General features: G+C 57.0%; 2 protein-coding genes across 10 annotated transcripts in view; both read left to right on the forward strand.

Annotated features, from left to right (window-relative positions):
- Positions 1–12,602, forward strand: part of TMEM63B (transmembrane protein 63B) — a 47,978-nt gene extending 35,376 nt beyond the window's left edge. For all 9 annotated transcript variants that reach the window (XM_030498795.1, XM_030498801.1, XM_030498802.1 and 6 more), the window contains 19 exons: positions 619–656; positions 1,379–1,521; positions 1,791–1,842; positions 2,091–2,199; positions 2,709–2,779; positions 3,606–3,686; positions 3,819–3,942; positions 4,031–4,164; positions 4,311–4,448; positions 4,717–4,870; positions 5,079–5,185; positions 5,968–6,054; positions 7,574–7,639; positions 7,778–7,940; positions 8,097–8,202; positions 8,359–8,526; positions 8,654–8,769; positions 9,002–9,082; positions 10,143–12,602. In XM_030498795.1, coding sequence (XP_030354655.1) covers positions 619–656; positions 1,379–1,521; positions 1,791–1,842; positions 2,091–2,199; positions 2,709–2,779; positions 3,606–3,686; positions 3,819–3,942; positions 4,031–4,164; positions 4,311–4,448; positions 4,717–4,870; positions 5,079–5,185; positions 5,968–6,054; positions 7,574–7,639; positions 7,778–7,940; positions 8,097–8,202; positions 8,359–8,526; positions 8,654–8,769; positions 9,002–9,082; positions 10,143–10,307 — 2,103 coding nt within the window. In that variant the 3' untranslated portion in view covers positions 10,308–12,602. The remainder of the gene's footprint in view (positions 1–618; positions 657–1,378; positions 1,522–1,790; positions 1,843–2,090; positions 2,200–2,708; positions 2,780–3,605; positions 3,687–3,818; positions 3,943–4,030; positions 4,165–4,310; positions 4,449–4,716; positions 4,871–5,078; positions 5,186–5,967; positions 6,055–7,573; positions 7,640–7,777; positions 7,941–8,096; positions 8,203–8,358; positions 8,527–8,653; positions 8,770–9,001; positions 9,083–10,142) is intronic.
- A 2,623-nt stretch (positions 12,603–15,225) lies between these two features.
- CAPN11 (calpain 11) lies at positions 15,226–27,871 on the forward strand. The gene is made up of 22 exons (XM_030498805.1): positions 15,226–15,313; positions 17,958–18,240; positions 18,833–18,902; positions 20,299–20,417; positions 20,533–20,666; positions 20,833–21,001; positions 21,559–21,642; positions 21,726–21,811; positions 22,020–22,094; positions 22,475–22,635; positions 22,715–22,884; positions 23,083–23,094; positions 23,340–23,551; positions 23,675–23,714; positions 23,972–24,037; positions 24,365–24,422; positions 24,515–24,579; positions 25,417–25,485; positions 25,594–25,672; positions 26,115–26,231; positions 26,306–26,364; positions 26,560–27,871. Exons 2-22 carry the CDS (start codon positions 17,995–17,997, stop codon positions 26,584–26,586), a joined length of 2,118 nt encoding a protein of 705 aa, XP_030354665.1. The 5' UTR covers positions 15,226–15,313; positions 17,958–17,994; the 3' UTR covers positions 26,587–27,871.
- The last annotated feature ends 76 nt before the right edge of the window (positions 27,872–27,947 follow it).

The raw sequence follows: 27,947 nt of genomic DNA on the forward strand, positions 1-27,947 counted from the left end.
TGTGAGTGTGGTGTAGACCTCAAGGTGACATAACTATGTGGCTTCTAGACATGTGCTTAAATAAGTAGGCTGTACATCCGTGTGGCTTTAATGGATGTCTGTGCAACCTATTGTCTCAGCATGGCAAACAGTACTTGCCAGCTGCTCCTCACGCCGCTGTCTACCTCTACCATTGTTTTCCTCTCTAAAGGGGAGGCAGAGTTCAGTAGGATAACAGGGTGTGATGGATGGGTGGTGAAGCCCCAGAAAATAGTCCTCCTCCCCAGGTGTCCTTTGGGAGCACTGGCTTGGCCCAGCCTTTACAGTCCCTGCAGAGCTCCTCTTGTTCAGAATGAAGGCTAAAGCAGTGCATTTGCTAGGTGCCCCCAGAGGCCATGGGTTGCCTGGGAGGTTGGACAGCCACATGGCAGAATCCAGCCTGTGTTGTGCCCCATGGAGTAGCACTGTCATCTTCACCTTGGCCCATCCATGGCTCTGCACATCTGGGTGCTGGTCTGTCTTCCCCCTAAGCCACGTATCTGAGGTGGAAGGACACTAGTGTGGTCCCTGAGCCTTTGAAGGAGGGAGTGGGGATAAGGGAACAGAATGATGAGACCCTCCTGTGTTTTTTCTGCACAGGGTTTCTGCTCCTGGCTGACAGCCATCTTCAGGATAAAGTAAGTGCCCCAGGACCTGCACAGGGGACCCACATGGGGAAGAAGGAAAGGCATGGCAGGGCTTTGGGATGCCCAGCACAGTACAGCCGTGTGAAGTCACTGCCCTTGCTGCAGCCCCTTCTCTGAAGAACACAAGCGAAGTGCGTCCTCTGGAGAGGACAAGCAAAGATGGGACTAGATAAGGGGTCCTGAAGCCAAAACTAAGGTCACATAGTGGGTCTGTGGCAGAGAAGAGCACCAAGCCCAGGTCTCCCCTGCCTCAGTCCCGTCTCAGGAATGCTGCCTCCTGCTCTGCAGAGATGCTCCTTTCCCTGGGACTCCTGATGTGGGCACTGCTGTCCAAGGAATTGCTACAAAGTGGGGCTGGGGGATGCAGGGAGGCACCCCCAGCTTTATGATGCTCAGGCATAGTCTCTCAAGCACTTCTTGGCTTCAGAGCACTGTGGGATAGTATCTCAGCAGGGGAGGCAAGGCCCATCAGAAGGATGTGAGCTGGGGTTTGCATGTGTCCAGCTGCAGTAAGCATTGGACGGGCAGGTCTGTGCCCAGGATGGTTCAAGGCTGAGTGCTGGGCTCCCTACCCCAGGGCCTGGTCACAGATGTGTATGGCGGAACCAGGGGTGCTGTGTGGGCTCACCAGAAGGGCAGCCATGCCCCTGTGCTTTTCTTCACCCAGCACTTGAGGGAATGTGGAAGATTGAGGGTGTTTCTCTCCCTGGCAGGGATGACGAGATCCGGGACAAGTGTGGGGGTGATGCGGTGCACTACCTGTCCTTCCAGAGGCACATCATCGGGCTGCTGGTGGCTGTGGGTGTGCTCTCCGTGGGCATCGTGTTACCTGTCAACTTCTCAGGGGACCTGCTAGGTGAGAGCAGGGAGGCTTTGGCTGGGCTTGGGGACCTGCTTTCAACACCATATCCCAGACCACTGGAGAGCAGTGGAGAGCAGGACAGGACTAACACAGACAATCCCTCACTGCTGTTTCACTTTGAGTGTGGTGCATCTGAAGGGTCATCCTGGGCAGCTTGGATCTGGGGTGTTCTGCAGGTGACATTCCTGCAGTAGCCCACCCTAGTGGTGCTCTGTGCCACTCAGGATAACTGAATGTGCTTGTGTTTGCCTCTTTCTCCCTAGAAAACAACGCCTACAGCTTTGGGAGGACAACTATCGCTAACCTGAATTCTGGGTATGTGTGGGCGGGGGTGGGATAGATAATTGAGGCCCTTGGGGGGCATTTTGTAAATGCTCATTTGTTGCAGAGCCTCACTTTCTTGAAGGCTGTATTTCTGCCCTCACTGTGAAGCTGGTGGTTGTAGGGCATGTGGCCATGCTGGTTACACTGCTCATGGCCCTGGCACCTTCAGGGCCTGACCACTCATACGCAAACCTGTAGTGGCAACCTTGCATTGACCTTTGTGGTCTCTCTTGTGACAGGAATAACCTGCTGTGGCTGCACACATCTTTTGCCTTCCTATACCTGCTGCTGACAGTGTACAGCATGCGCCGGCACACCTCCAAGATGCGCTACAAAGAGGATGACTTGGTGAGCAGGATCTGGTCACTCTCCCAGGCACATTGTCCTGTGCCCTCCTGTCAAGGTAGCCTTGACGAGAGTGCCAAGCACCCCACTTCCCACAGCAATGTGGGGCACTCTTATTATGGCTGTTCTTTTATTCTGCCTGGCCAAAGGCAGATCTCCTCCAGAGCAGCAGCCCTGACTGCCTGTGGGGAAACAGGAGAGGTCTGCGCTGGGTGAATCTGGAGGGGGGCCCCATGTCTTCCTCAGGAGTTGCTCTAGCTGCTTTTGCCACCTTCTTAAGGGTATCCCGTGTTTCTGTTCAGGCAGCTGCAGTGTAAGACCTTAGCCTGTTGGTCTGCAGCACTCCAGGATGCAGGATGCCAACAGCTGGTGGAAGCATAGGAGAGGGTGCTAGAAGTGATGGGGCTGCATTTTCCAGTCACTGGCTCACGCCTCAGAGGGCTTTGCTGCAGTCTGGTCTTTCACACCATCCACACCTACCTGCCCTCACCTTTTTTCTTCCTTCCTTCCAGGTTAAGAGAACTCTCTTCATCAATGGGATCTCAAAATATGCTGAGCCAGAGAAGATCAAGAAGCATTTTGAGTGAGTCTCACTGTACTCATAATTAAAGGCTCGCTTTGTAACAGTGATGTTATTTGGGGTAACGCTACTGTTACCTAGAATGGCAATAATACATTGAGAGCAGAAAGAGGTGAATACTTTTATTTTGGGCATCTTGCTGTTATTTTTCTGTACTTTTTATTTTATCTGAATGTGCAGTTTCCTTGGTCTTATGCCTTTGTGTATGCCCACCTATCTCTGGCATAACCATAGGGGATCAGTGTGCTAAGTAGTGGACAGGGCATATCCTGAGATACAGTCAGGTTCAGAGATGAGGTGCTGGCAGGAGGTGCTCAAGCAGTGACTGTGGGATGTTGTGCTGCTGCTTCTGCCCTGATCACAATCCTTGCAGAAAAGTATATTTTTCTTTTTAACAAAAAAAATTAATTCCTCTTCTGTCAGGACCTCAGTGAACAGTCAGGGCCATGTTTAGAAGGGACACATTTAGAAGCACCGTGGGGAAAGGAGAAATGCTTTGTACCTTTTGGGAGCCCTTCTGCCTCTTCCTGATCCCAAACCCTGTGGTCCATGAAGGCAGAGGTGGTGTGGGGTTAGAGAGGTTCTGCGCTGCCACAGGGTGAAAGTCCAAAGAGGCATCTTGTGCTAGAGCCTGGAAGATGTAGCGCTTGCTCTAGGTGTTGCCTCCTCTATAAAGAACAGAGCCAGCAGGCTCCCCTGCTGCCCCCACCAAGCTATTGTTATACATCGTGATGCTCAGCCCAGGGCAGGAGAGAAGCCCTGAACGGGGTTTGCTTGAGGATACAGCCTTTGGTGCCGGGTGTGATGAGCTGGTGCTTCCCATCTGCAGGGAGGCCTACGCCAACTGCACTGTCCTGGAGGCCCGTCCCTGCTATGACGTGGCCCGACTGATGTTCCTCGACGCGGAGAGGTAACTCCTTGTCTGGGAGAGAAGGCAGGGTGGGCCAATGCCATGGGCTCCCCCTCAAGTCTGCTGCCACAGGAGCTTTTCTGAGCCACCTTCTTTTTCTTGCTTTCCTTCTCTTCCACTCTGCGGTTTCAGGAAGAAAGCAGAGCGTGGCCGAATCTACTTCACCAACCTGCAGAGCAAGGAGAACACCCCGTCCATGATCAACCCCAAGCCCTGTGGCCACCTGTGCTGCTGTGTCATCAGAGGCTGCGAGGAGGTGGGGGCAGAGCTGAGGTGTTGGGTGGGAGGGCCCATGGGGGCTTGGGTCTCCAAGTCTCTGATCTCACCCTGGTCCCCCTGCCCAGGTGGAAGCCATCGAGTACTATACCAAGCTGGAGGAGAAGCTCAAAGATGACTACAAGCGGGAGAAGGAGAAGGTGAATGAAAAGCCTCTGGGCATGGCCTTTGTCACCTTCCACAATGAGACCATCACAGCCATGTGAGTGCAAAGAGTCCTTTTCTCCCCAGGAAGATGACCTGTCCCAGCTCTCGCCTTAAATCAAAGGAATGCCAGCACTAAGGCATTCTCCTTGGTTTGTCCCTGCCAGCCCTTTGTGTCAGCATCTCCCTCTTTCTCTTCTCCAGAATCCTCAAAGATTTCAATGCTTGTAAGTGCCAGGGCTGTGCATGCCGTGGGGAGCCCAGGGCCTCCTCCTGCAGTGAGTCCCTCCACGTCTCCAATTGGACCGTCAGCTATGCCCCTGACCCACAGAACATCTACTGGTGAGCAGCTCAGTGGGCCCTGCTAAGGGGAAAGGGGTGCAGCCTCCCTGTCTCCCTCCCCATCTGCTCCTCTGGTAACTGAATGAGTTGTTCTTGCTGAAGCCCAGCCTGGCTGAGCTAACAATCTGATCTGACTTGGAGGGGGAAAGCCTTGGGCTGGTGCCCCAAGTGCTGTTCATGCAGGCTTGGCCATGGTGTGTACGTGAGGCCCCAGACCTGCCCTTCTCCCCCATACAGTCATCCTGATGCCCTCCTTCCCCCCTCCCAGGGAGCACCTGTCCATCCGGGGCTTCATCTGGTGGATCCGCTGCCTCGTGATCAATGTGGTCCTCTTCATCCTTCTCTTTTTCCTCACTACCCCTGCTATCATCATCACCACTATGGACAAGTTCAATGTCACCAAGCCCGTGGAGTACCTCAATGTAAGGCCTTCAGAGATGTGTGCAGGATGGATAGCACGAGAACCATCCCTACCACCTGCAAGGCTGGGGATGGGGAGAGAAATTATCAGCCCTGGCCAGGCTGCAGTGGCAGCTGCTGTGCTGGGGCATCAGCAAAGGCAGCTGTACCTGCAGCTGGCACAAGAGCTGGCACACCATGTAACACATGGGCTCTTCTCTGCCATTGCAGAACCCCATCATCACCCAGTTCTTCCCCACCCTGTTGCTGTGGTGCTTCTCTGCTCTGCTGCCCACTATCGTGTATTACTCTGCCTTCTTCGAAGCGCACTGGACCAGGTGAGGACAGCCAGCGCCTGCTCTGAGTCATACCAGCATGCTGCCTGGCCACTACACATTATCACTGATGTAAAGCTCCTGCTGGATCCTTCTGCTTGACCTTCTGTTTTCCACTCCAAGCATGGTGTTATGTTGTGCCTTTTAGACACCTGGGGTCTGCCATAGACAGCTGTTCTGACGGTCCTTAGCTGCTGTGTGCAGCATGGTTGTCTGAGCAGAGCTTAACATAGATCTACAAGAAGAAGAAAGCTGGCAGGAGTTGAGGCTGGTCACGGTGGGAAATGCTAGTAGCGAGGGAAGTCTTGGCTCTGGTGAGCGGGTGTGCCTGTGCCCATGTGTAAGTCATAGCTTTTCCAAGGGAAAATCACCTTAGTTGCTATGGCTTCTGGCCGTAGGGAAGGTATTTGAAGTGAAGAGCAGTAAGAATGTGCTGCTTGTGACGCACATGCCCCACAGGACGTGCGACATAAGCTTTGCTTTCTGCTCTATGTTGCAAAGCCTGGTGGGGTGGATGTCACCATGTCAGGAGAGACGACTGCAGAGTCCTCTAAAGATAAGAGGGCTGGGAGGGCCTGTGAAACAAGGAGGGGAGGAACTGGGGCTCAAGAACAGACTTTATACACACTGGAAGGACAGGGAGCAAGTCCATGTACTAGCAGCGGACAGGGTAGGGTTCAGATTAGACACTGGGAAGTGCCTACTGATGGGAAAACCATGGGGGCACTGCTCCTGGTGTTGGCAGGGTGATGGTGAAAGATTAATGGCCTCCTCTCTGCCCTCAGGTCTGGAGAGAACAGGACAACCATGCACAAGTGTTACACCTTCCTCATCTTCATGGTCTTGCTGCTGCCATCGCTGGGCCTGAGCAGGTACAAGTGGTGGGAAGGGAAAGCAAGCGCAGAGACCAAGAGCATGGGGAGGGTTGAGATGCACCCCTGGTAGTTCTCCTACACTACACCCTTTTCCCACTGCACAAGTGCCTTGGCCACCACCATCTCACGAAGGTGACATTTAGTTCCGGCTGGGTTTAAGTTGGACCGTGCGTGTCTGGGTCTCTGAGGAGCTGACTGAATCAATCTGCAGATGCATTGACATGTGTCGTGGTGCTACAAATAACGCAGACAAAATTGGCATGGTTCATGGATGCATGTGAAAAGTCTGCTCGAGGTCTGCTGGTGAAGGAGGCATTCTCCACCTCTGTGCTCTGCACACTCCAAATTTTGCACAAAACTAGTGAATTCACCATTCAAGCCAGATCAGAGTAGGTTACACCTCTTGACTGCATGGGCAAGTTATGTATAGGCTGCAGCAGTGCTGAGCCCCAAATCTTCCTGCAGTTACATAAACGCTTTGTGGCAAACAGTGGTGCATTAGGTGCCAGCCTTTGGCACGGGCTCCCAGCACTGAACGGTGGCTGAGGGGAAGTGGGAGTGGGACTGGGGGTACTCACTGTGGGAGTTGCTTACACATTATGGGGGGGAGGATCTTTACCCCCCTAGATTCAGGGTACAGCCCCTCAGTGGTGAAGTCAGGCACCTCCTGAGAATAGACAGACTCTGACAGAGGCAGAAGAATAGTCTTCCGTCCAGAGGCATGTAGTGACAGGACAAGGGTAACAGTTTTTAGCTGAAAGAGGGTAGATTTAGATTGGATATAAGAAAGAAATTCTTTATTGTGAGGGTGCTGAGGCACTGGAACAGGTTGCCCAGAGTTGTGGCTCCCCTTCCCTGGCAGTGTTCAAGGCCAGGCTGGACGGGGCTTGGAGCAACCTGGTCTAGTGGAAGGTGTCCCTGCCCATGGCAGGGATGTTGTAACTAGATGATCTTTAAAGTCCCTTCCAACCCAAACCGCTCTGATTCTGTGATAAATGGTTACAAACTAGGCAGCTAAATGCATTTTGACCGGATACTGTTAACAGACCACGCTTCCTTCTGAAGACTCAGTCCCCTGCTGTTGCCTCTGGAGCTGTGTACTCCAGCAGCACCCAAGGTGCCAGAGGATTGGATAGTTTTATATCAGAAAATCAGAATTGAGGAAAATGGAAAGCTTTTTAATCTCTGTGTTGGAGATGACCTCATACCTAAACAGTTTCTTCTATAGAGTCAGTCAGCTGTTCCTTGCATGAGGGAAGAAGAAAATACTTGTAGGATCAGGGCAAAAGGAGAAGAATACACATGAGAGTAGGAAGCTTTACACCCTTTTTTGGGTGCTGCACTATTTTCTCCAGTGTTTGATTTACATAATTGCTAATGACACATCCCAAGAGGGAACAAAGCAGTCTATGGTCAGAGCTTTGGGTCCTTCTAGAGCAGCTTCCACATCCTTGCACGTGCATGTCTGTCTGATCACTGTGTCTGACTGTTCCTCTTCTTGCCCCCTCCCCCACAGCTTGGATGTGTTTTTCCGCTGGTTGTTTGACAAAAAGTTCCTTGCCGAAGCTGCTGTGCGATTTGAGTAAGTGGAGCTGGGCAGAAGGCCCTTCTTTGCGATGCGGGGAGGTTCTTGTTGGCATCCAAAGGTACTGGGGGTTCCTGGCTTCTGCCCTGCAAGGGGGAGCGCCTCCTGCAGCCTGCTCTTGCTGCACCTCCCCAGGTGTGTGTTCCTGCCAGACAACGGGGCCTTCTTCGTCAACTATGTCATTGCCTCCGCCTTCATCGGGAATGCCATGGACCTGCTGCGCATCCCTGGGTTGCTCATGTACATGATACGGCTCTGCCTGGCCCGCTCGGCCGCGGAGCGGAGGAATGTCAAACGAGTATGTAGCAGGGCTGATGGGGTGGCTTCTGGCCTCTGCGTGGGGATGGGAGTGCTGCAGTGGGGCCCTGATGGGGCTGTGTGTATAGATGGGTGTGCTGCACACACCTGCTCAGCTCCCAGGGTCGTGTTGACATGTCTCTGTTCCCTCTTGCAGCACCAGGCCTACGAGTTCCAGTTTGGAGCTGCTTATGCCTGGATGATGTGTGTCTTCACTGTGGTCATGACATACAGCATCACTTGCCCCATCATCGTCCCTTTTGGTAAGTGATACCCCTCTGCCTCCCTGTGTCAGAGGCTGGGAAGAGCTTGAGAGGGGAAGGTGAGAAGGGTGGCTTGGGGGAGATAGAGGGCAGTTGTCAGTCAAAGGCACTGGGAAAGAGGATGATTCTCCGCTGGCATACCTTCCTTTCTCCCAGGGCTCATGTACATGCTGCTTAAGCACCTGGTGGACCGATACAACTTGTATTATGCTTACTTGCCTGCCAAGCTGGACAAGAAAATCCATTCAGGGGCTGTGAACCAGGTGGTGGCAGCCCCCATCCTCTGCCTCTTCTGGCTTCTCTTCTTCTCCACCATGCGCACAGGTGAGTGCTGGGCTGGGATGCCAGCCCCTGGCCTCCTACAGAGCCACTTCCGTTGCCAGGCTGTGGTCCTGGCAGCCATGGAGCACAGTCCCTCTGACAACACCACTTCGGTTTTCCTTTGCCCCAGGGTTCCTGGCCCCCACTTCCATGTTCACCTTTGTGGTTCTCGTGATCACCATTGTGATCTGCCTGTGTCACGTCTGCTTCGGGCACTTCAAATACCTCAGCGCTCACAACTACAAGGTGAGGCAGAGTGCTGGGTAGGGGTGTGGAACCTTCTCCTAAGGAGCACAGCTCAGCCACGAAACAGCAGGGGCTCCTGGGGAATCACAGCCTGCTCCCCAGAAGAGCTCTCAACCCTGAGGTCTCTTCACAGAGGACAGTCCTAAGGCTGTCCCTGCTGTCTGTATGCTGCTCTTGTGGTGAGACAGCAGACATGTTGCTCAGCAGTCTTAACTTCTCCTTTCTTCTCCAGATTGACCACACAGAGGTGGACGCTGTAGAAAACAGGCAGAATGGGAGACCCGCCACCAGTCTGCCAGCTCCCAAATCAGCTGTGAGTCCCTGTCCCCACGTCCATGCCCTGCTGTGCTCCTTACCCGGGTTTGGGAAGGAGGGGGGTAACTCTCTGTCAGAGTATCTCGCGCCTCACTGCCCTGAGGCAGCACCCAGAGTCTCCCAGTGAGGGTGGGAGGCAAGTGTTGGGTGCTGTGCCCCTCGCCTGAGCTGGGTGATGAACTGTAACGCCCCACACGCACATGCATGCACACTCAACCCTTTCCCACTGCTCCTCAGACGCTGTGCATTTACTCTCTGCCTCTCTCTCGGCTGGGACAGTGAATCCAGCTGGGTCAGTCTCACTTCTCCTTCTGCATCTTTGCACGTCGCCTGTCAGCAAAGGCTGTTACACACCAAGCTGGTCCTAGAGCAACACGAAGGGGTCTCTGTGGGCATTGCCTTGAAGGCCATGAAAGTGCTTCGGGCATTCTCCCCTCCCCTGCCCAACTCTTCAGATCTCAGAGTCAGCTCTCTGAATTTCTCCTTGGCTCACTGTATCCTTCAGCTGCTTCCTTCCACCATGAGGCTTTTCTAGTTGGGTTATGGGCAGAGCCATTCAGGGGGTACATGTGGAGATGGGGTACAGCAGAGCCTCCTGCTTCCTCGGGGGAGCTGCGCTGGGGTGTGCATATGTAATCCAGGCTCCTTACTAGTCTCCTTGTACCTAAGGGCAGTGGCATCTTGCCAGAAGGAGATTCCCAGAGAAGGCAGGCACAGCCTCAGAGGGACACATCCACTGGCAAAAAGGGAACACAGTCTTCCAGTCCACGTGGGCTCCACAGAGCTGGGAAGCTCCATGCTTTCCCAGCCCTGGCTCTCTGGGGATGCTGCGGTTTGGCAGATCCACTGTTGCAGAGCCAAGCTATCCCCACTTTTAGCCCCTCTCCCAGTACGTCCTGTGGATTCTGGACCTTTCCTCACCCTCCAAGCATATCCCCACTCTCAGCCTCTTGCATGGCTCTTTGCTTATTGTGCTGTGCTGCCGGGAGAAGCCCACTGGGCTCACGTGTGTTTCTGCTCTCTCCCACCCCTCGCCTGCCCTGTGCCTGGCCTGACAGAAGTACATCGCCCAAGTGCTGCAGGACTCCTCGCCGGAGGGTGAAGCAACAGAGTCGGAGGAGCAGGGCTCACAGGACGAGGAGCTCATCAACGCAGATGGCATGAACGACACGGATTTCCAGTCGTGTGAGGACAGCCTGATAGAGAATGAGATCCACCAGTAGGGACCTCAGAGGGCGGGAGGGGAAGGAGGCCCAGGAGCGGGGCAGGCTGTGCGCATGGAGACCTAGGGAGAAGCACCCAAGGGTGCTGGCCGCTGCCCTTGCCCGCCCGCCCCCCAGGGGGCCGCTGCCTTCAGTGAGGGCAGGAGCCCTGTCACAAGCTCTTCATTTCCCTGCTCCTCCACCCTGCGCCGGCCCGGCAGCTCGGCGGGCATGCTCTTTACTAGCTACCTTCTTCAACGTGTCCCCGGCCCCCAAAACCCTGGAGGCTGGGGAGAAGGGGGGCTGTGACCCCCACGGTGCTGCTCTGGACCTGCAGGGAGGAGGAAGGCTGGGTGAGCTGTGGGGAGGGGTGCAAGGGGAACCTTTGGGGTCTTCTCAGCAGGTCCCTCTGTCCCCCTTCCTCCTGGCAGGAAACACTAATAATTTATTAGACTTGCAGGAAAGTGATAAACTAAAAGCTTTAGTCAGTGTATGGGAAGCCCCACCTAGGGAGGGGGTGCCTTTTGTTGCACCTTCTCCCTGCGCCTGCACATGCCCTTTCTCAACCCCTTGCAGCACCCACTCGGTGTGATGTGCTGAGAGCTGGGCCAGGCACTGGGGTAGTGACAGACATCCCCTGCCATGGGGAAGGTGCCAGCCTGGCCTCGTGGTCAGGGGTGGCACGGCTGTGGGGAAGGAACGGGAGCTAGGCAGCCCCTCGCAGGGTGAGGGGTGCTGAGGGCAGGAGGAGGCGCAGGCAGCCTCTCCCCCAAGTCCTGTCCCCTCCTCCCCAGGGGCACAGGCAGGGGGTTGCAGCATCATTTTAAGTGGCATTTTACTCCCTTTTCAATCAAATCAACCAGACCCCTGTGCGGGACCCTGGCCCCCTTTGCTGTTCTGTGTCTGCACAGCAGGGTCAGGTCTTGGGGGCAGGGAGCTCTGCTGGGGGCCTCCCGGGTGCTAGGGAGAGGAGAGAAAGGGTCCTGGATGGCAGACGCTCAGCACCCTGCGAGGTCGGTGCTGCCTGGTTGCAGTGGGGCCCCATGGGCTGCCTTCCCTGAGCTGCCGCAGGGTCTTCCCCCAGCTGAGGGGGTCAGAGAGGGAGGGAGCCCTGGGAGCCCTCTCCGAGCAAGACCACCACCATGTTCAGGAGCACAAAAGCTTCCTGGGGCTGTGCTGGCTTTCTTCACCTGCCCTGACTGGGTGTAGGCTCCCCTGCCATCATCCAGCCTGAGAGAGGGGGCTCTTCCTCCCCTACCTCCCCTTCCGCCCCTGGCCCCTCCCTGGCTGTAGCTGTGTCTCAGAGGCAGGCAGGGGACAGGATGGATGGGAGAGAGGTGGATTGGAGCCCCTGACACCTGCAGGAAGGTCTGGCCCTGTTTAAAGGCTCTTTGAGAGCAGGTTTCTGGTCAGGATCAGTTGCCCTCGATTGCTTACCCCCTCCCCTTGTGTAAAATGTAAAGGAAAATAATAAATCTCCCTGCTATCGAGCTATATTTATTTCCCTCAACCCCTGCCACCATCCTGTTTGGTGCTTATTGCAGACACTACCACCCTCCCTTTGCCTGTCTCCTGTGGGTGCTGCACTGGCCCGTGGGGGCTGTGCCCTCCAGGGTCTGACAGGCTGGGTGGAAGGGGACAGTCATTTACCTTTTCAGTCACCTGTGCTGGCCCTGGAGCTCCAAGCACTTTAATAGACCTGAACAAGTGAAGCGTCAGCCCTGCCCTGCTCTGCTCTGGGGCAGGGTGCTCACATCCATGGCTTCTCTCTCCCTTGTCCCCTGGTGGAGGGGAGCCAGACACGCAGAGCGGGGGGGCTGCTCTGGGAGGATGTAGCTGACTTTCCTGCACACCTCTCCGTAGGAATCCTAGGCCTGGAGGAAAGGGGGACAGAGGGGAAGAGATGCGGGTCTTCAGTGCATGGGGAGGGCAGGCCACCTGGCTCCCAGGGCTTGGCTGGGGCTGGAGCACATGTGGGTGCAGAGGGGCACAGTGAGTGTCAGCCGTCCCCCCAGGGCTGAGATAAAAATGGCATGAGCATGTGGGCTGAGAGCTCCTGCTCTGCTCCCAGGCTGGGGCAGGGGGGATGTTGATCCTGATTCCCTATTCTTGCACCCACATACCACCCCTGCCCTGGTCCAGCAGGCGGGCTGGGATGCTCCAGTCTCTAGGTACGGCCGTGGCCTGGGGCTGCCTCTGTGGCTGTCGGGGCTCTGCCCACGGAGAGCTGTGTGTTCCGAGTGGCACTGTCTGTGTAGAGATGTGTATAATACCCTGTATATATTTGTGTACAAAAGAAAAAAAGGAAAAAAAGGAGCTATTGTTTTTGCAGTCTTCTTTGTGGAGTGAGTTGGGGGCTGGGGCCTGGGAGGAGAGGACCCCAGGTGCAGCAGGGATGCAGGACCATGCGTGATGCAAAAGGAGGATTGGAGGGTTGTGTGCTCCCCCTGCATGAGTGCAAGCCCTTGCCCTGTTGCCAGGAACCCAGCCATGGCTCACGGGCTCCCCAGCCCAAGCAGGCTCTCCCTCTGGCCTGCAGAAGCATCAAAGGCTTTGCTGCTAAAAGCAGGTGGGTGGGGAGCTGCATGCACTGATGCTGGGGTGCAGGAAGAAGCTTTGGGAATGGTGTGGGGAGGGGAGGGGAGAGTTGCTGTTAGCCGGGTGGCAGATGTCAGCCCAACCCTGTAGTCTCAGTAGCCATTTACATGGCTAATCCTGCCACCTCCAGCCAGAAACCTGTCTCCGAGCCTGGTTTGGGTGGATGACTAAAGCCTTTGGGAAGGGATGAGGGGTGGTAGACTCCTGGCATGTAGCTTGCCTGGGTCTGCTTTCCTGACGTGTGATGCTGTTTGTAGCTCAGCCATCCCCTGAGCATGGGGCAGGCAGCAAGCAGCCAGCCCCCAGGACTGCTCCCTGCTGCTCTGGGGTGCAGGCTGGAGCCTGCTGCACACACAGGTTTGTGTACGTGGCTGTTGCTTGGAGGATGGAGCAACGGAGAGGCGATGTGTGGGGCAGGCCTCTGAGAGATGGACGAGTCACTGCAGCCTCCCAGCTCAGTTCCCAGCTCCCTGTGTTCAGCCTCTGCAGTTTTATGTGCCAGCAACACAGCGTGAATGGAGGACACAAAGCTCTCCTTCCCCCGGCAGCCCACAGCCAAAGGGACAATGCCTGGACCCAGACAAAGAGAGCTAAAGACCAGAAGAACAGTGCCTGCTGCCAAGTTCCTGCAGGCATCACTGCAAAGGGAAACTTGAGGGAAGGAAACAAGGAAATTACACAGGTATTTGTGCAGGTATTTGACAGAAACTGCTCCCAAGCACAAAGTGCAGGATATGGGGCACCCTGCATGACGGGATTATGCAGGAGCTGTCTCCTACCTCAGGAGAGTGATCTGTGAAAGCGGCTTTAAAGGCCACCGAAGGGTAATGAGGCAAGAGATGGACAGGAGGTGAATGGGGTCACAACAAGGATGGGCTCTGTCCTGGATGGATCTCAGCAGGCAAGGCAGGCAGTGGTGGTCAAGGCTCGTGACGAAGCTGGCAGATCCATTCAGGCAAAAACCAAGGCAGAACAAGTCCTGGCATTGCAGGACTGCTTGCTCTTTGTCTTAAAGCATGCTGCTGCCCGCAGCTTGGTGCAGAGCTGTGACCCCAGCAGGGACCCCCTAGGCTCCCAGCCTGTGGGCAGGGACGCAGCTGCCTTCTGGCTGAGATAAAGATGAAGTGGCTGCTGTGGCTGGGTTGGAGCCATAAAGGGCACCCCAATGCCTCCTCTACACCAGAGTGGGTAGAACAAGCTAGCTGTGGTGGGTTCTCTTAGGTGGAGTTGGGGACAGGACAGATCTGGTGTGTCCTGGCCAGGACTTCCCTTGTGGCTGCAGCAGCAGGACCGTGTTACAGCTGGTTTTGAATGCGCTAGTTGCCCTTCCCGCAGGCAAGGGACACAGCTCCTGACCCCATGTGCAACCTGCTCCCTGCCTAGCAAGGATTTACCCCCCTGGGGCAAGGCGGTGTGGGTTAGAAAGCAGGCGCTCTGGGGAGCAGTGGGGAGCCATGCACAAGGGGAGGTATAGGAACCTATAGCTGGTGGCATCCATTGGGCTGCGGGCCATGCTGGGCTAAGCCACATCAGGGCAAGCTGTGCCAGGCTATGCTGGGCCATGCCATGCCACACAAAGCCATGTTGCTGCAACCATGTCCACTGGCAAGGGCACCACCCAGCATCGCTGCACCCTGACTCACAGAGGACATGCACAGGCATCCCACTGCAGGAAGCCCCAGGGCAGTGGGACCTGCTGGAGTGCCCCTGCTGGCACCCAGCAGCAAGGGGCAGCTGGCGGGTGGGTGCTGGCCATGACTGCCTGGGCTTGCAGGAGCGAGGTGGTGTAGGCACCGCCTCCCTGGGCCCCTGGGAAGGAGAACCTGGTGGACTCGGCAGACCTGGGGTAAGTCCATCAAGGACGCAGACCCTTGGCAGCCCTGGGTCCTTGATGATCTTAAAGGTCTTTCCCAACCTGGTTGATTCTATGAGAAGGAACCACACAGCAGGTGGCACCCACTGGGACCACCATGCTCAGCCCAGGCACCAGAAGGTCAACAAGCCCTGGGATGAGGTGCAGCACAGAGCTTCACCCAGCTAAGCTGAGGTGGCAGCAGCATGGGGCAGCGCCATGTCACCCCAAAACCCTTTCCTAGGGGAAGGTTTCTTCCTCGTCTCCTCTGAGCCCTGGTTTCGGGGTGCACCACACCCTTAGCTCGGAGCAAAGGTTGAAGGAATGCCCCAGCCCGGCGGTGCCGCTGCACCCCCGGCGGCTGGGAGAGGGTGCCGGCAGAATGGGCCGCACCAGCAGCCCCGATAAATCCCCTCCCCGTAGCTGTGAGCTGCTGCTGCGCCTTTAATTCCCCCTCCCACCGCCCTCCCGGCATCCGCACATCCTGCCCGCTGAAACCCCACCTTCCGCGGGGCTGAACCGGGCCGCGCTGGGCTGGGCTGAGCCGGGCAGGGCGGTGGCGGCCGCAGCAGCTTCCGTAAGTCACCCCCATCCCCACCCTTACCCGACCCCAGCACGGGGTTAGCACCAGGGTGGGGGGTTCCCCGGGCTCTGGGCTTCTCCAGGTTTGCCCGTCTATGCCGCGATCCCCTTTCCGTCCGCGGGGATTTTTGCATTAGATAATGCAGCCGCAGAGAGCCGGAGGCTTCCCGATCAGGGCGGCGAGTAAAATGGGTACCGCAGCCACCCGGGATGCGATGCCAACCCCGCATATCGCCGAGGGGATGCGGGAACATAAAGGGGAGCTTGTGGGAAAGGAGGGTCTTTGTCCTTCGGAGGACTGGGGAGGGCCTGAGAGCTGCTTGCGCAAAGTGGGACCCTATGGGCGGCTATGGCTCCTTGCCCCGAGCTGAGTATGCGGCAGGATGCGGTGTCAGGGCTCGGCCTGCCTGGTTTTAAGGAAGGGAGCTCCCCCTTCCTTCGATATCTAAGAGCAGCTGGTGAACGAGAGGTCTGCAGAGATTTTTGGCTGGACTTCAGCAGTGATGCTGCCCAGGGGTTTTTCAGTATGCACCAAGGTACCACGAAGTATCAGGGACCCTGCAGGGACCAGTGTGTCTTTCTGCTTCTACCCGGGAGGGATCGGAGGTGCCTCTGACACCGGAAAGCATCTCACTGTGGTTGGATGGTGCCTGGTGTGGAGAACTGCCCCAGGGGCTTGGCTTGTCTCTGCATGCACTTGCCTCCAGCGTGGAGGACCTGCAGTGCCCAACAGCATCAGCTGGGGAGGTGTCAGCAACTGACCCCATTGCTTCAGGCCCCACGTGGTTCCTGTCCCATATTGGGGTCTCAAATGTTTTTCCTCACTCTGCGCTTGCGTGACCTCCGTCTGCCATGAGCACAACCTTCCCAAGTATTTTGAGCTGCAGAGCTAAGAATAACTCACATGCTGCCTGTGACCAGGCAGCACAGAGCTCCCCGTGTCCGCAGCCATGGCCAGCACCGGTAGGCAGGGTGGGAGCGGGTGCAGGGGGCTGTGGGCAGGGGGAGTTCCCAGCCCTCGGCAGGCTGTGGTGTGAGTGCTGGGGAGCGGGAGCTGCAGGCTCTGCGGGTGGCTGTGTTTGGGATTCCTCCCGCAACACTCCTGGGCTCTGGGCAGCGGCCTGGACCAGAGGAGCCATCCCACCAGCTCTGCAGGCAGCGAGTGCCTCGCTGCTGGGAGAGGCTGCCAGGGTGCTGGCTGCGTAGCAGGAGTGGGAGGGAGGAGATGATGGAAGAGGGCCATAGATTTGGGGCCATTGTAGGGGATAGAAGGGCTGGTGCTGCCTTGGAGAAGAATAGTGGGTTTAGAGCATCCCAGGGCAGTCGGAGTGAGAGGGAGGAGTGAGAGGGATTTTTCGTCCTAAAAAGCTTCTGGTTAGGGCAGCCCCTTGGGTTAGCAGCCAAGTTTATGCCTTTTGCACATGCCAGGAGCTTACGCCCTTTCCATTGTTGCCTGCCTTCCCTTAACCATCACAGCACTGCAGGACAAGGAGAGCAGCCTCTCTGGAGCCAGGCTGCACCTTGATCCCTGGGATGGGGCGCTGGGAAGGCAGCAGGCCAGCGCTGGCACCCCAGCCCAGTGCTCTGCATGGGTCACTGGCTCCTGGGTTATTTACTCGAGAACTGCTCCACTGCTTTGTGTGGGGAAACCTCCGGGGTATTCAGCACTGAGCTGGAGCTGAGATGGGGGAAGTGGGGCAGGGTAAGCAGCAAACACTGGTGAGCCCATGGTGGTGTCCCCTGCCCTATGGCTTTGCTGCGGGCGACCCTGCTTGCATGGACGGTTGGACCAGGCAGCCCTGAAGCGACCGGTGCGGGGTGGGGTCTCTGCCCTGCCCCGGTCTCCTGGTGCCGGGGTGCCCCGCTGCACCCCACATCCCTTCCCGCTGCCTCCCGCAGGCTGCCCCGCTGGCTTTAGTCACTCTGCCCGTGTGTGCGCTGGGAAGGGCCGTCCCGCCTCTTCCTTCCCTAGTCCTTCGCCGGCCCCATAGATAGAGCTGTGCTTGCGCCCGCCGGGCTCCTCCCTTCCCGGCCCTATTGACTCAGTGCTCAGGCAGCCGGGGCGGCTTTCGAGGGAGAGGGAGAGGAAGAGGAGCCCAGGGACTGGGACACGCTGCGGGGCGGCCGCTGACGCCCTCCCGGCTGCGACGGACAAGGAGGAGCCGGGATGAGGGAAGATACCGGGAAGCTGCGCCGGGAGGGGAGGCTGTGGGAGGCGGAAAGCGGCCGAAATTCCTGCAGGCTCGGCTTTTCCGCCTGTCGGGGACAGGACGGGACGGGAGAGCTGCGGTCTGGCCGCCGGTGGGCTGTCTCCTCCTAGCCAGCCCTCAAAGCGGCTCTGCTCCTTTGGCGTCCTCTAAAGAGAGCTGGGCTGCGATGGCCGGGCTGGAGGCCGTGGCTCGGAAAGGGGCTGTGCCGGGGCTGGGATTTGGGGAGGTCTTCCTGGCGCTGGAGCCACCCTGGGGATGCTCTGTGTGCCGGCTCTGCTCACTGCCCCGGGACCATGCTGATGGAGCAGATCCCTGCTGTGGGAATGGTGGGGAATTGTGGATTCAGCCTTGGATGTGAAATGGCTGATGTCCCCAGGGGTTGCTCAGGCACCGGGCCCTGCCTCAGCCCCGCTTGCCTTTTCATTGCAGGGAGCGGAGCTGAAGCTAGTGCTGCCGGTGCCCTGCTATGAATCCCTTCGGTGGGATGGCTGCCCGTCTGCAGAGAGACCGCCTGAGGGCCGAGGGGCTCGGCCAACACAACAATGCCATCAAGTACCTCAACCAGGACTATGAGGCGCTCAAACAGCAGTGCATTGAGAGCGGCACCCTCTTTAGGGACCCCCAGTTCCCAGCTGGCCCCTCTGCCCTTGGATTCAAGGAGCTGGGGCCGCACTCCAGCAAGACAAGGGGGGTGGAGTGGAAGCGTCCATCGGTAAGTGCTGGGCTTGCTTTTGCTGCTTCTTGGGCTGGGCTGGCATCCCTGCCCTGCAGTGCTTGCACCGATGTGGTTTGCCTGCCTGCAGCCTGGTGCTGGCCTGCTCAGCCCCTCCAGTGCTTCATAACCACCTTCCCTAGGGGCCTAGAGCAATGCCCCATGAGTTTCTGCTCAGAAAAGCATCATGTCTAGCAGGGCCTGCTTCCTCTGGGCTGCAGACTGTGGGCTTTACAATGTGTGGGCTATGCCATTGCTTCTAGGTGTCGTGACATGGATGTGTCACCCTTGGTAACTGGGGCTTTTGAGGATGTATATCTCCTGGTGCCACGAGTGCAAGGAGAATGCCATCAGTCTATCTAGCTGTGTCCTCCCATGGCTACAGCAGCAGACCTTGCCTTGCCTTACTGTGGTGGCCTTGGGGTTGCAGCCCCCAAGCAGAGTTTTCCCTGGCAGAGGGCAGATGGTGTGCATCTCTCAGGGACCATGTACCCTTCCTCCTGAGTCAGAGCTGCAGCAGGCGCCAGTCCCCCAGAACCCCAGGCCCTCCCAAGATCCAGCACCAGCATCTAATTCCCTTCTCCTCCTGCAGGAATTAGTGGATGACCCTCAGTTCATCGTTGGAGGTGCAACCCGGACGGACATCTGCCAGGGGGCTCTGGGTGAGTGCTGGAGCTCTGTCCCCAGATCTTGGTCAAGAGAGCAGTGGCTGGGGAGGGATGGAGAAGAGGTGTTGGGATGAGGTTGAGAGTGGAGCAGTTTCACAGCACCTTTCCCCAGACCTGTGCAGTGCATTTTCATGCCAGCCTGTGCACAACAATCGCTGTACCAAAGCTAACTTCCCATTTAGCGCGGTGGAAACTGGAAGGTGGGGGGCACCCTATTGATGGGTTGATGTGTGCACAGCCTGACCATGCTGTGATCAGCAGAGATGTTGGGTGGATCCATGCGTGACACATGCTGACGACAATGTCAGGAGCTACTCCAAAGAGCTCCCTGCTTTGGTGAATGGTGAGGGATGGCAGTTGGATGACAGTAATAAACTGAGGCGAGGATGTGGTGGTCATGACAAAGTGTTTGCAAAGCAATACGTTGTGGCAGAAAGGAATTGAGAGGAGAGCTATGGAGTATAAGTGGTGATTTTTTGTTTCACCAGGGGTGTCTCCCAAGGCAGAGGCACTGAGACAAGGAGAGCAGTGTTAATGGGCTGAGTATGCTGGCCAGGCTGGCAACTGGAACCAGATCTGGGTACCACCAAGAGTGTCGTCCTGATCTGGGTCAAGTTGGGTACCCGACTGGGAGTGCATGTACCATAGCACACATAGCACGCTGGTTTCAGGGCTGACCACATTTAACGCATCCAGTAATTAGAACAAACTCGAGGTGGTAACTGGAGCACGTTAACAGCCCAGAGCACCGTGGTGGTGTTCAGTTGCTCATTAAAAAGTGTGGATTGCTGTTTTGTCAAACCACAGCTCGGTACAAGTTTTCCAGGCTCAAGGCTAAGGTGTGACAGGCTTCAAAGGCAAAAGAGAACAGCGAACCAAGGCAAAGAATTTAAAGTACAGTGCTGTCCTGGAGCAGCACTTGTGGTTAAGAGCACTTGGAAGGAAAAGCGCAGTGGTGTTGCTCGCAATTTAAGAAGCCAGGGAAACAGCATTAAACCGCTCACTGGATAAATTGTTTTTCAAATGCACAGTGTAATTCCACTGCAGAACTTGCTATCTGCAATGTGGAAGGCACTCATGAATGAGCCCCGGCAGGGTCTAGATAAACAGCTGCAAGAGGGAGTTGTTAGTGATCTGGACACAGGCTCCTGGTCAGGGAGGATTGTTCCCTGTTGTCTTGAGCTAATACTTCTCTCCACAGCAGGCTGAGCAAGCCTGGCTCCCTGAGCTCTGTTTGTTTGATGGACCCTCTTCATTCTCTCCACGTGCTTTTGGAGCTGGGGAGCCCAATGTTTGCAAGGAGAGCACGCCACAGGCCCCTACACATCCACCACCTACCCCCAGCTAGGGAGGTGGTGAGTGTTCACACCAGCTTCCTTTCCTTACCCAGGTGACTGCTGGCTGCTGGCTGCCATCGGCTCCCTCACGCTCAACGAGGAGCTCCTGCACCGCGTCGTGCCCCATGGGCAGAGCTTCCAGGAGGACTATGCCGGCATCTTCCACTTCCAGGTGCGCTGGGAGCTCCTGGCCCTCCATAGCCGGTTGGCTCGGGTGGTGGGTGAGGGCAGGGATGAGCAAGTTGCGTGATGGTCCAAGCTCATCTCACTCTCTCCTGGCCCTGCAGATCTGGCAGTTCGGTGAATGGGTGGATGTGGTGGTGGACGACCAGCTGCCCACCAAGGACGGGGAGCTCCTGTTTGTCCACTCAGCAGAGTGCACCGAGTTCTGGAGTGCTCTGCTGGAGAAGGCCTATGCCAAGTGGGTACCCTTGAGGCAGACATGTGGGGGACAGGGCACCTCCCTCTGTGGGGTGGAGGGGAGAGGGTCTCTTCTATCCCTGTCCCTGCTTGTTCTGGGTGCCAGGGGAGCAGCAGTGGCTGTGTCCTTGTCACCTCACACCTCCCTCTCGCTGGTGGGTGCTCAGGCTGAACGGCTGCTACGAGTCGCTCTCGGGGGGCAGCACCACCGAGGGCTTTGAGGACTTCACCGGTGGCGTGGCAGAGATGTACGACCTCAAACGGCCGCCGCGCAACATGGGCCGCATCATCCGCAAGGCGCTGGAGAGGGGCTCCCTCCTGGGCTGCTCCATCGATGTAAGTGGTGCGCTGGGATGGGCCACGGGCTCTGCCCCAGCAATGGCCAAAGCAAGGGCTCACAGCCTGAGATGGTGTCAGCAGGGCCCTCCCTGGGACACTGGGCAGGAGGTTACTTCTTTTCCCTCTTGGCAGAGCACCCTTTCCAGGGCTAGTGTGGGGCATAGCATGTGGGGCTGCAGCCCAGCTGCTGTGAATGGGCTACTTTGGATGGAGCGGAAATGTCCATCTTGAATGCAGGCTGTTGAACAAGGGTTTGCCTACAGCTCTGGCCATGTCTTGCATCAGCATCTGCAAATTACCTGGATTAGGGTTTTCTGTCTGCTCCCTCTCATGCTTTCAGAATTTTGGATGGTTCCTTGATGCATCTGCAGGGCCCTTCATCAGAGAAACTGTCTTTAACTCATCCTCAGCCAGCAGCCTTTGAGCGCAGGGAGCTGCTACCTGCTGCTTCTCTTGGCTAGAGCAGTGCAAAGCAAGGGGAATGCTCCACATGGTGGAGGGAAAGGGTTAGGGTTTTTAGTCATATTCACTTGAGTCTTGCACATTGTCCTCAGATCACAAGTGCCTTTGATATGGAAGCGGTGACCTTCAAGAAGCTGGTGAAGGGCCATGCTTATTCTGTCACAGCCTTCAGAGATGTGAGTTGGCTCAGTGAGACTTTAATGGCAATAAAATAGCCTGGCCAGTGGTGTGGACTCAACCTCCCATGTCTGGTTGTTAGGTGAACTACCGGGGTCAGCAGGAACAGCTCATCCGCATCAGGAATCCCTGGGGTCAGGTGGAGTGGACTGGAGCCTGGAGCGATGGGTGAGTTGGGCAGCAGGGACTTCAGTCCCGCTGCTGGCAGGCCAGAGGGCACTGCACACACAGCAGGCAAGTGCACAGCGCTGTGAGGGGAGGTTCAATGTGCAGTGCCCTTCACATCAGAGAGGGGGGCAGTTGAGGGCCAGCTCTGAAGTGCTCTCAGTTCACCTTGAGTAGTCCTCATCTAATTGTCTCTCTCCTGCTATTCCAGCTCCTCCGAGTGGGACAGCATTGATCCCGGTGACAGGGAAGAGCTGCAGCTGAAGATGGAGGATGGGGAGTTCTGGTGAGTGCCAAAGTGCTGCTCTTTTTCAACAGCGAGCCTGGGAAGGAGCAGAGGAGCTGGGGAGAGATCCTGAAACACGTGACCTGCTTTTATGAGCTGGCTTTCCAGCACTGGAGAGCCTGCTAGCATTTTCTCATCTCATCTAGTTAATCATTTTCCTCTGTTTAAAGAAATTCAGCCTAACAAAATGCAAAGCATCTAGGAAGGGTAAACATCCTTTTTTCCCCAAACCCAGCAGTGTGCTTTAAGTGAGCTATAACTGCTCAGGGTAAAAGATCTTGCTGTCACCTAATTCCGCCAAAATGTTGGCTGGGCCCGGAGCTGACTGCATTCCCTAACCCAAGATGTGCCCTGGCCTCAGCCCCTGCCTGCTCCCGCAGGATGTCTTTCCGGGACTTCATGAGGGAGTTCTCCAGGCTGGAGATCTGCAACCTGACCCCTGATGCCCTCACCAAGGACGAGCTCAGCAGATGGCACACACAAGTGTTCGAGGGCACATGGCGCCGGGGAAGCACTGCGGGGGGCTGCAGGAATCACCCAGGTACCTCTCCCCTCCGCATCTCCACTCTAAGCAGCGTGATGGAGCCGGGTGTTTCATCCACACATCCTCTTCCTTCCAGCCACATTCTGGATCAACCCCCAGTTTAAGATCAAGCTGCTGGAAGAGGATGACGACCCCGGGGATGACGAGGTGGCCTGCAGCTTCCTGGTGGCTCTGATGCAGAAGCATCGCCGGCGGGAGCGGCGGGTCGGGGGTGACATGCACACCATTGGCTTCGCTGTCTATGAGGTAACCCCTGCCCGTCCCAGTACTGCTTCCCTGGGACCGGCTCATCCCTGCCAGTCCTGCCTTGACCTGGCATCCCAGTCCTCAAGGAAACCTTTCCCACCTGCATTGCCAGCCTGTGGGTTCATGTGCCCCATTCTGTGCTCCGTGCAGCTGTGAGGGGTTCTGATTGGCTTTTTCCCTCTTCTCTCCTTCCTGCAGGTTCCTGAGGAGGTACGTCCTGAGCTGCCAGAGCCTACCCCCGCTTGGATAGGAGTTCAGGGGTGGGCAGGAATGGGTTAATGCATGTGCATGCACACATGTGCACCCAGTGGAGTGGGAGCTCCCACCCTGCTCTGTTAATGGGTGCTGGGATGACTCCTGCTGAGATGGGCAAGGCAGGGATGTCCTGCCTGATCAGGCTGGCTTTGGTCCCTCCCATTGCAGGGCTGTGGTCCCCAAGTACATTTATTCCACAGGCCCGGGGCAGCCAGAACGTGCATTTGAAGAAGGACTTCTTCCTGCGAAACCAGTCGCGGGCACGGTCTGAGACCTTCATCAACCTGCGGGAGGTGAGCAACCAGATCCGGCTGCCCCCCGGCGAGTACATCGTGGTGCCCTCCACCTTTGAGCCGCACAAGGAGGCCGACTTCGTCCTGCGGGTCTTCACCGAGAAGCAGTCGGACACGGAGTGAGTCTCTGCCTGGCTGGAGGACACCCTTTGTCTGTGGGTGATGGGAGAGTTCCCCACCACAGGCAGGCTGCTGGCTGGGGACCCTGCTCATGGCTTTGTTTTCCTCCTTTCTGCCCACAGGGAGCTGGACGAGGAAATCTCGGCAGATCTGGCAGATGAGGTAGGAGCCACCACTTTGGTTTTGTTTGGTGCTGATGCTCTGGGGCTTGGGGGTTGAGCTGAAGGCCAGAGGTGGCTGCCTGGATTTGGGATGTCACTGTGGCTGGAGAGAGGCTGGCAGGGTCGAGGTGATGGGGATATGGGAAGTAACGAGGATGAGAAGAGCTTCCCTTCCCGTTCAGGTTCGCTGAGCCTGGGAGGCAGGGCAGAACCCAGGTTTGACCACTAACCAATTCTTTCTGGCCTGCATCACCCCAGGAGGAAATAACAGAGGATGACATAGAGGATGGCTTCAAGAACATGTTCCAGCAGCTGGCAGGGGAGGTGAGTATGGCTGTGCTGAGCTCTGGGAGACCCTCGAATGGGGAGGGGTCAGGATGGGACTCCTGGCTGAGAGCTCCAGCCCACCCCATGCTTGCTCAGTCCCATCTTTCGGACAAATCCATCTCTGCTACTGCTCAGCCCAGCTGCCCCCAGGGGTGGTGAAGGGGCATCCAGCTGTGGTCTAAATTCTTCTGGGCATGCAGGAAATGTAATGGCACTCTAATGTTTTGCGGTTAAGGCAGAGATGTTTAGGCAGGAGAGGGAGGAATGACCACAAGTGGGGTGGAGAGCAGGGAAGGGGTGCTGCTAACTCTGCTCCTGCTGCAGGACATGGAAATCAGTGTCTTCGAGCTCCGCACTATTCTGAACAGAGTCCTCGCTAGACGTAAGCACTGCCCTTCCTGCCCCTCGCTCCCTGCAGCCTGCTCAGCGGGTTGGCTTTTGATGCATGTGCTCAACCTCCTCCTTCCTCCTCAGACAAAGATCTGAAGACAGATGGGTTCAGCCTGGACTCCTGCCGCAACATGGTCAACCTGATGGATGTATCCTCTTGGTGCCGTGGGCAGGGACCAGCTTCCCTGGTGCTCAGCCTGCTGGCAGCAAGACTTCCCAGGAGGCTTGGCTCTCCGGCTGTGTCGATGATATTCATCAGGGAAGGGAGGAATCCTTGTGGTTTCAGGGCAACCTGCCTTACACCCCTGGGCTTTAGCAGCCCTTTTAGAAAGGGCCATCAGTTCCCCTGCTTGCTTTGGACTCTGGCTTTGCCACAGAAGCCCAGCCCAGCCCCACTCATGCCTTCAACCTTCCCCTTCAGGAGGAAGTCCCTGTGCTTCCCTTCCCCACAGGCTCCCCAGCCTGACGTGCTGTGATGCCACCCAGCCTTCAAGGCGCTCCCAGAATGGAATAAGGGCTGTTGGGCTTCTTTCTGCCCAAGCCATCTTGCGGAGCAGGTGAGGATGAGAGGTATGAAGCGGCAGGAGCCATGGCCTGTGTTCCTGCCTGCACAAGGGCATGCAACTGAGGGATCAGGTAGAGGAGCACCTCCAAGCCCTTCTTCAGCCTGGCCCTGCAGCGTTCTGTTTCACTGCAGGCCAGCCCAGTTTTCTCCAAGGACACCACAGCAATGCGCTTCCCACAGCAGCAGCACAGCTGCTCCCAGGGACTGGATGGCAGTACAGCTTAAGCGTTGTACTTTCCCCACTGGGTTGCAGGCTCTGATCTTGCTGATGTGGCAGGATGGAGAAGGGAACCTGGGAGGGAAAACTGGGGAGGCCAAGTGTAGCCAGGCTTGTCTTGCCTTATCTGGCTGAGATCTCATAGCTTTGTCTTTACACCACCCCCTTTGCTGGCTGCTTTCTCCTTGACCCGAAGTTCGCCAGAAAGATGGCAGTGCCCGCCTTGGGCTGGTGGAGTTCCAGATCCTGTGGAACAAGATCCGGAGCTGGCTGGTGAGGAGGAGCGGCAGGCATGGCACACTGCACAGGGACAGCAGGGTGAGGGGATAGCCAGGCTGCACAGGACAGCCAGCCCTTCATGGCTCTGTGATGCTTTTGCAGACAATCTTCCGGCAGCATGACCTGGATAAGTCCGGCACCATGAGCTCCTATGAGATGCGCATGGCTCTGGAGTCAGCCGGTAAGTCTGGAAAAGGACGGGGCTGGGGCTCCTGCTGTCAGCCCAGTCCCAAGTAGCTGGAGAAGAGTGTAACCAGCCTATATTGCATAAGTTGGAGCCCACCTGTTGTGGTAGCTAGATGTGGTCCATGACTACACTGGGCTTCCTCCATCCTCGCTGTGCCAAGTGCTGGAGCCTCAGAGTTAGGGACACACAGAAAGTGGTCCCAACCTCTGTCCTCCTCTGAGCTGCAGGGTCCCATCCTGGCAAAGCAGAGGCCTGGGGTGGATCAGTGATTTAACTAGTCGTATGGTTCCAGGCAGAGCATTCTTTTCCTGCTGAGGCTGGACATGGTGCCCTTCCTTGGGTGGGTTGATGGCCCGTTTGGGTGGGGACATGGACTCCCATAGTTACACCCTCCTCTCCTGCCTCCCTGGGCTGTTGACTGCTCTCTGCCTTGCAGGTTTCAAGCTGAACAACAAGCTGCATCAGGTGGTGGTGGCCCGCTATGCAGATGATGACATGGGAGTGGACTTCGACAACTTTGTCTGCTGCCTTGTGAAGCTGGAGGCCATGTTCAGTGAGTGTGGCTCTGGGGCAGAATGGGCAGGCACAGAGGGACACGTTGCTCACCTTGCTCTTGTGCCCCTGTAGGGTTTTTCCAGAGCATGGATACCGAAGGCACTGGCACAGCCGTCATGAACCTCACTGAGGTGAGAAGCTCAGTTCAGTGGGAGGTAGGGTGGGAGACAAGGAGATCAGGCACTAGGATGAATGGGGCACACGGGGTGGGTGGTAGAAAGCCCTCCAGCCCTTTGGGTAGGGAAAGAACCCATAAAAGATCAAGATGAGAAAGCGGGATTGCTGCAGGCTCCGCGTTTCTCATCCCTTCTCCCTGTCTTTCCCAGTGGCTGCTGCTGACAATGTGCGGCTAGGAACCACGACGGACACTCTACGACTGGGACCCCCCAGCAGCCCAGGCCCCCTTCAAGTGCCTCCCCTTGGATCTGTGGACACAGGATACTCTTCCCTCCTTGCTCCATCCCACGCTGAGCCACCAGCCCTGCCTCTTGGCAAGCCTCATGCCACCCTTTCCAGTGGACCAGGGCAGGGTCAAGGCAGGCAGGGGATGTGCCCTTCTCTTCTGAGCTGGGTGTCTTCCCACTCCCGCTCCTGTCTCCCCAGCCCAGAACAGGAGGAGGGCAGGCACCACAGAGTACCTGTGCATCCCTGCACCGAGCTGGGCAGGAGTGAAGGAGTGGGCTGGGGCCAGCTGTGAAGCAGGGAGAAGCAGGAGCTGTAAGGGAAAGGGGAGGACAGGACTCACTTGCTCTAGCGCTGTCCCGTCCCCAGTAGCACGTGTTTCCTGCCTCTGTGTCCATGCCTGGCAGCATCAGCAGGTATTGCCTTGCTCAGGCAGAGGCAGCAGGTTCCTAGGGAGCTGCAGTGGCTTTCTGGGAGGAGGAAGGGCCATGCTCTTCTCCTTGATGCCCTTGCACTGCATTCATCACCACTAAGCATGACCAAAGCATGGAGCCCACTGGCTCCTTCTGCGTGGCCTTCAACACGTCCCTTCCACCTCCATGCCCATGCCTTTGCCCCACCGCTGGGTCAAGCCCTGCAACTTAAGCACTGAATGTCTGGGGGCTCCCCCACTGCATGAACACATGCCACCCTGTAGTGCAGCAGAAGCTCCTCTCTTCCGCATGGACACAGCAATGCCACCACTGTCACAACGGCTCGGCCTCCTATCCCATCCCTGGGAGCTCCTGGGGCATCCCCTGCCCCTACTCATGGCCCCCAGCAGGACAGGGGGTGGGCAGAACCCAAGAGGTGATGCCCTCCCCCACAGAGGAGGGGTTGGTGGTTTGAAGGGGGTGTTCTGCACACATTGGGGTTTCTTCCTGCTTTCTTTCACCATCCCACACAGTTACACTCTCCTCTTCCCTTGGGCTCCTTTGCCCTGTGCAGATGGACCCCAGTGCCACCATTCTTGCACTTGTCTGTGCTCCACCCCTCCCCTTCTCCTGGGTTAACAGGGTGGCTCCAGCTTGCCGGTGGATGATGGCCAGTCCTTTGTAGGTGGGCAGTTAGCTCCCCCCAGCCCCCTGTCATGGCTGGAGGATGTGCCTGCAGCAATAACCACTGCTGCCTGCCCGGCAGCTCCGCTTCCTCGCCCCGCTCACTCCGCGCTCCAGGAATAAACATATCTGTTGGATGCGTGGCCCTGGGACAGTGACTCTGGGGTTGCGTCCTCCCTCTGCTCACTGTGGCCTGGGTTGGGGGGATGAGACGC

This window comes from Strigops habroptila, chromosome 10 (genome assembly GCF_004027225.2).
Source record: "Strigops habroptila isolate Jane chromosome 10, bStrHab1.2.pri, whole genome shotgun sequence".
Classification (NCBI taxonomy): domain Eukaryota; kingdom Metazoa; phylum Chordata; class Aves; order Psittaciformes; family Psittacidae; genus Strigops; species Strigops habroptila.

Coding starts and splice junctions, on each gene's coding strand:
- CAPN11 (XM_030498805.1), top strand. CDS start 17,995: ATGAATCCCTTCGGTGGGATGGCTGCCCGTCTGCAGAGAGACCGCCTG. Junction 24,038..24,364: donor TCCAGCAGCTGGCAGGGGAG/GTGAGTATGGCT, acceptor CTCCTGCTGCAG/GACATGGAAATCAGTGTCTT. Junction 26,232..26,305: donor GAAGCTGGAGGCCATGTTCA/GTGAGTGTGGCT, acceptor GTGCCCCTGTAG/GGTTTTTCCAGAGCATGGAT.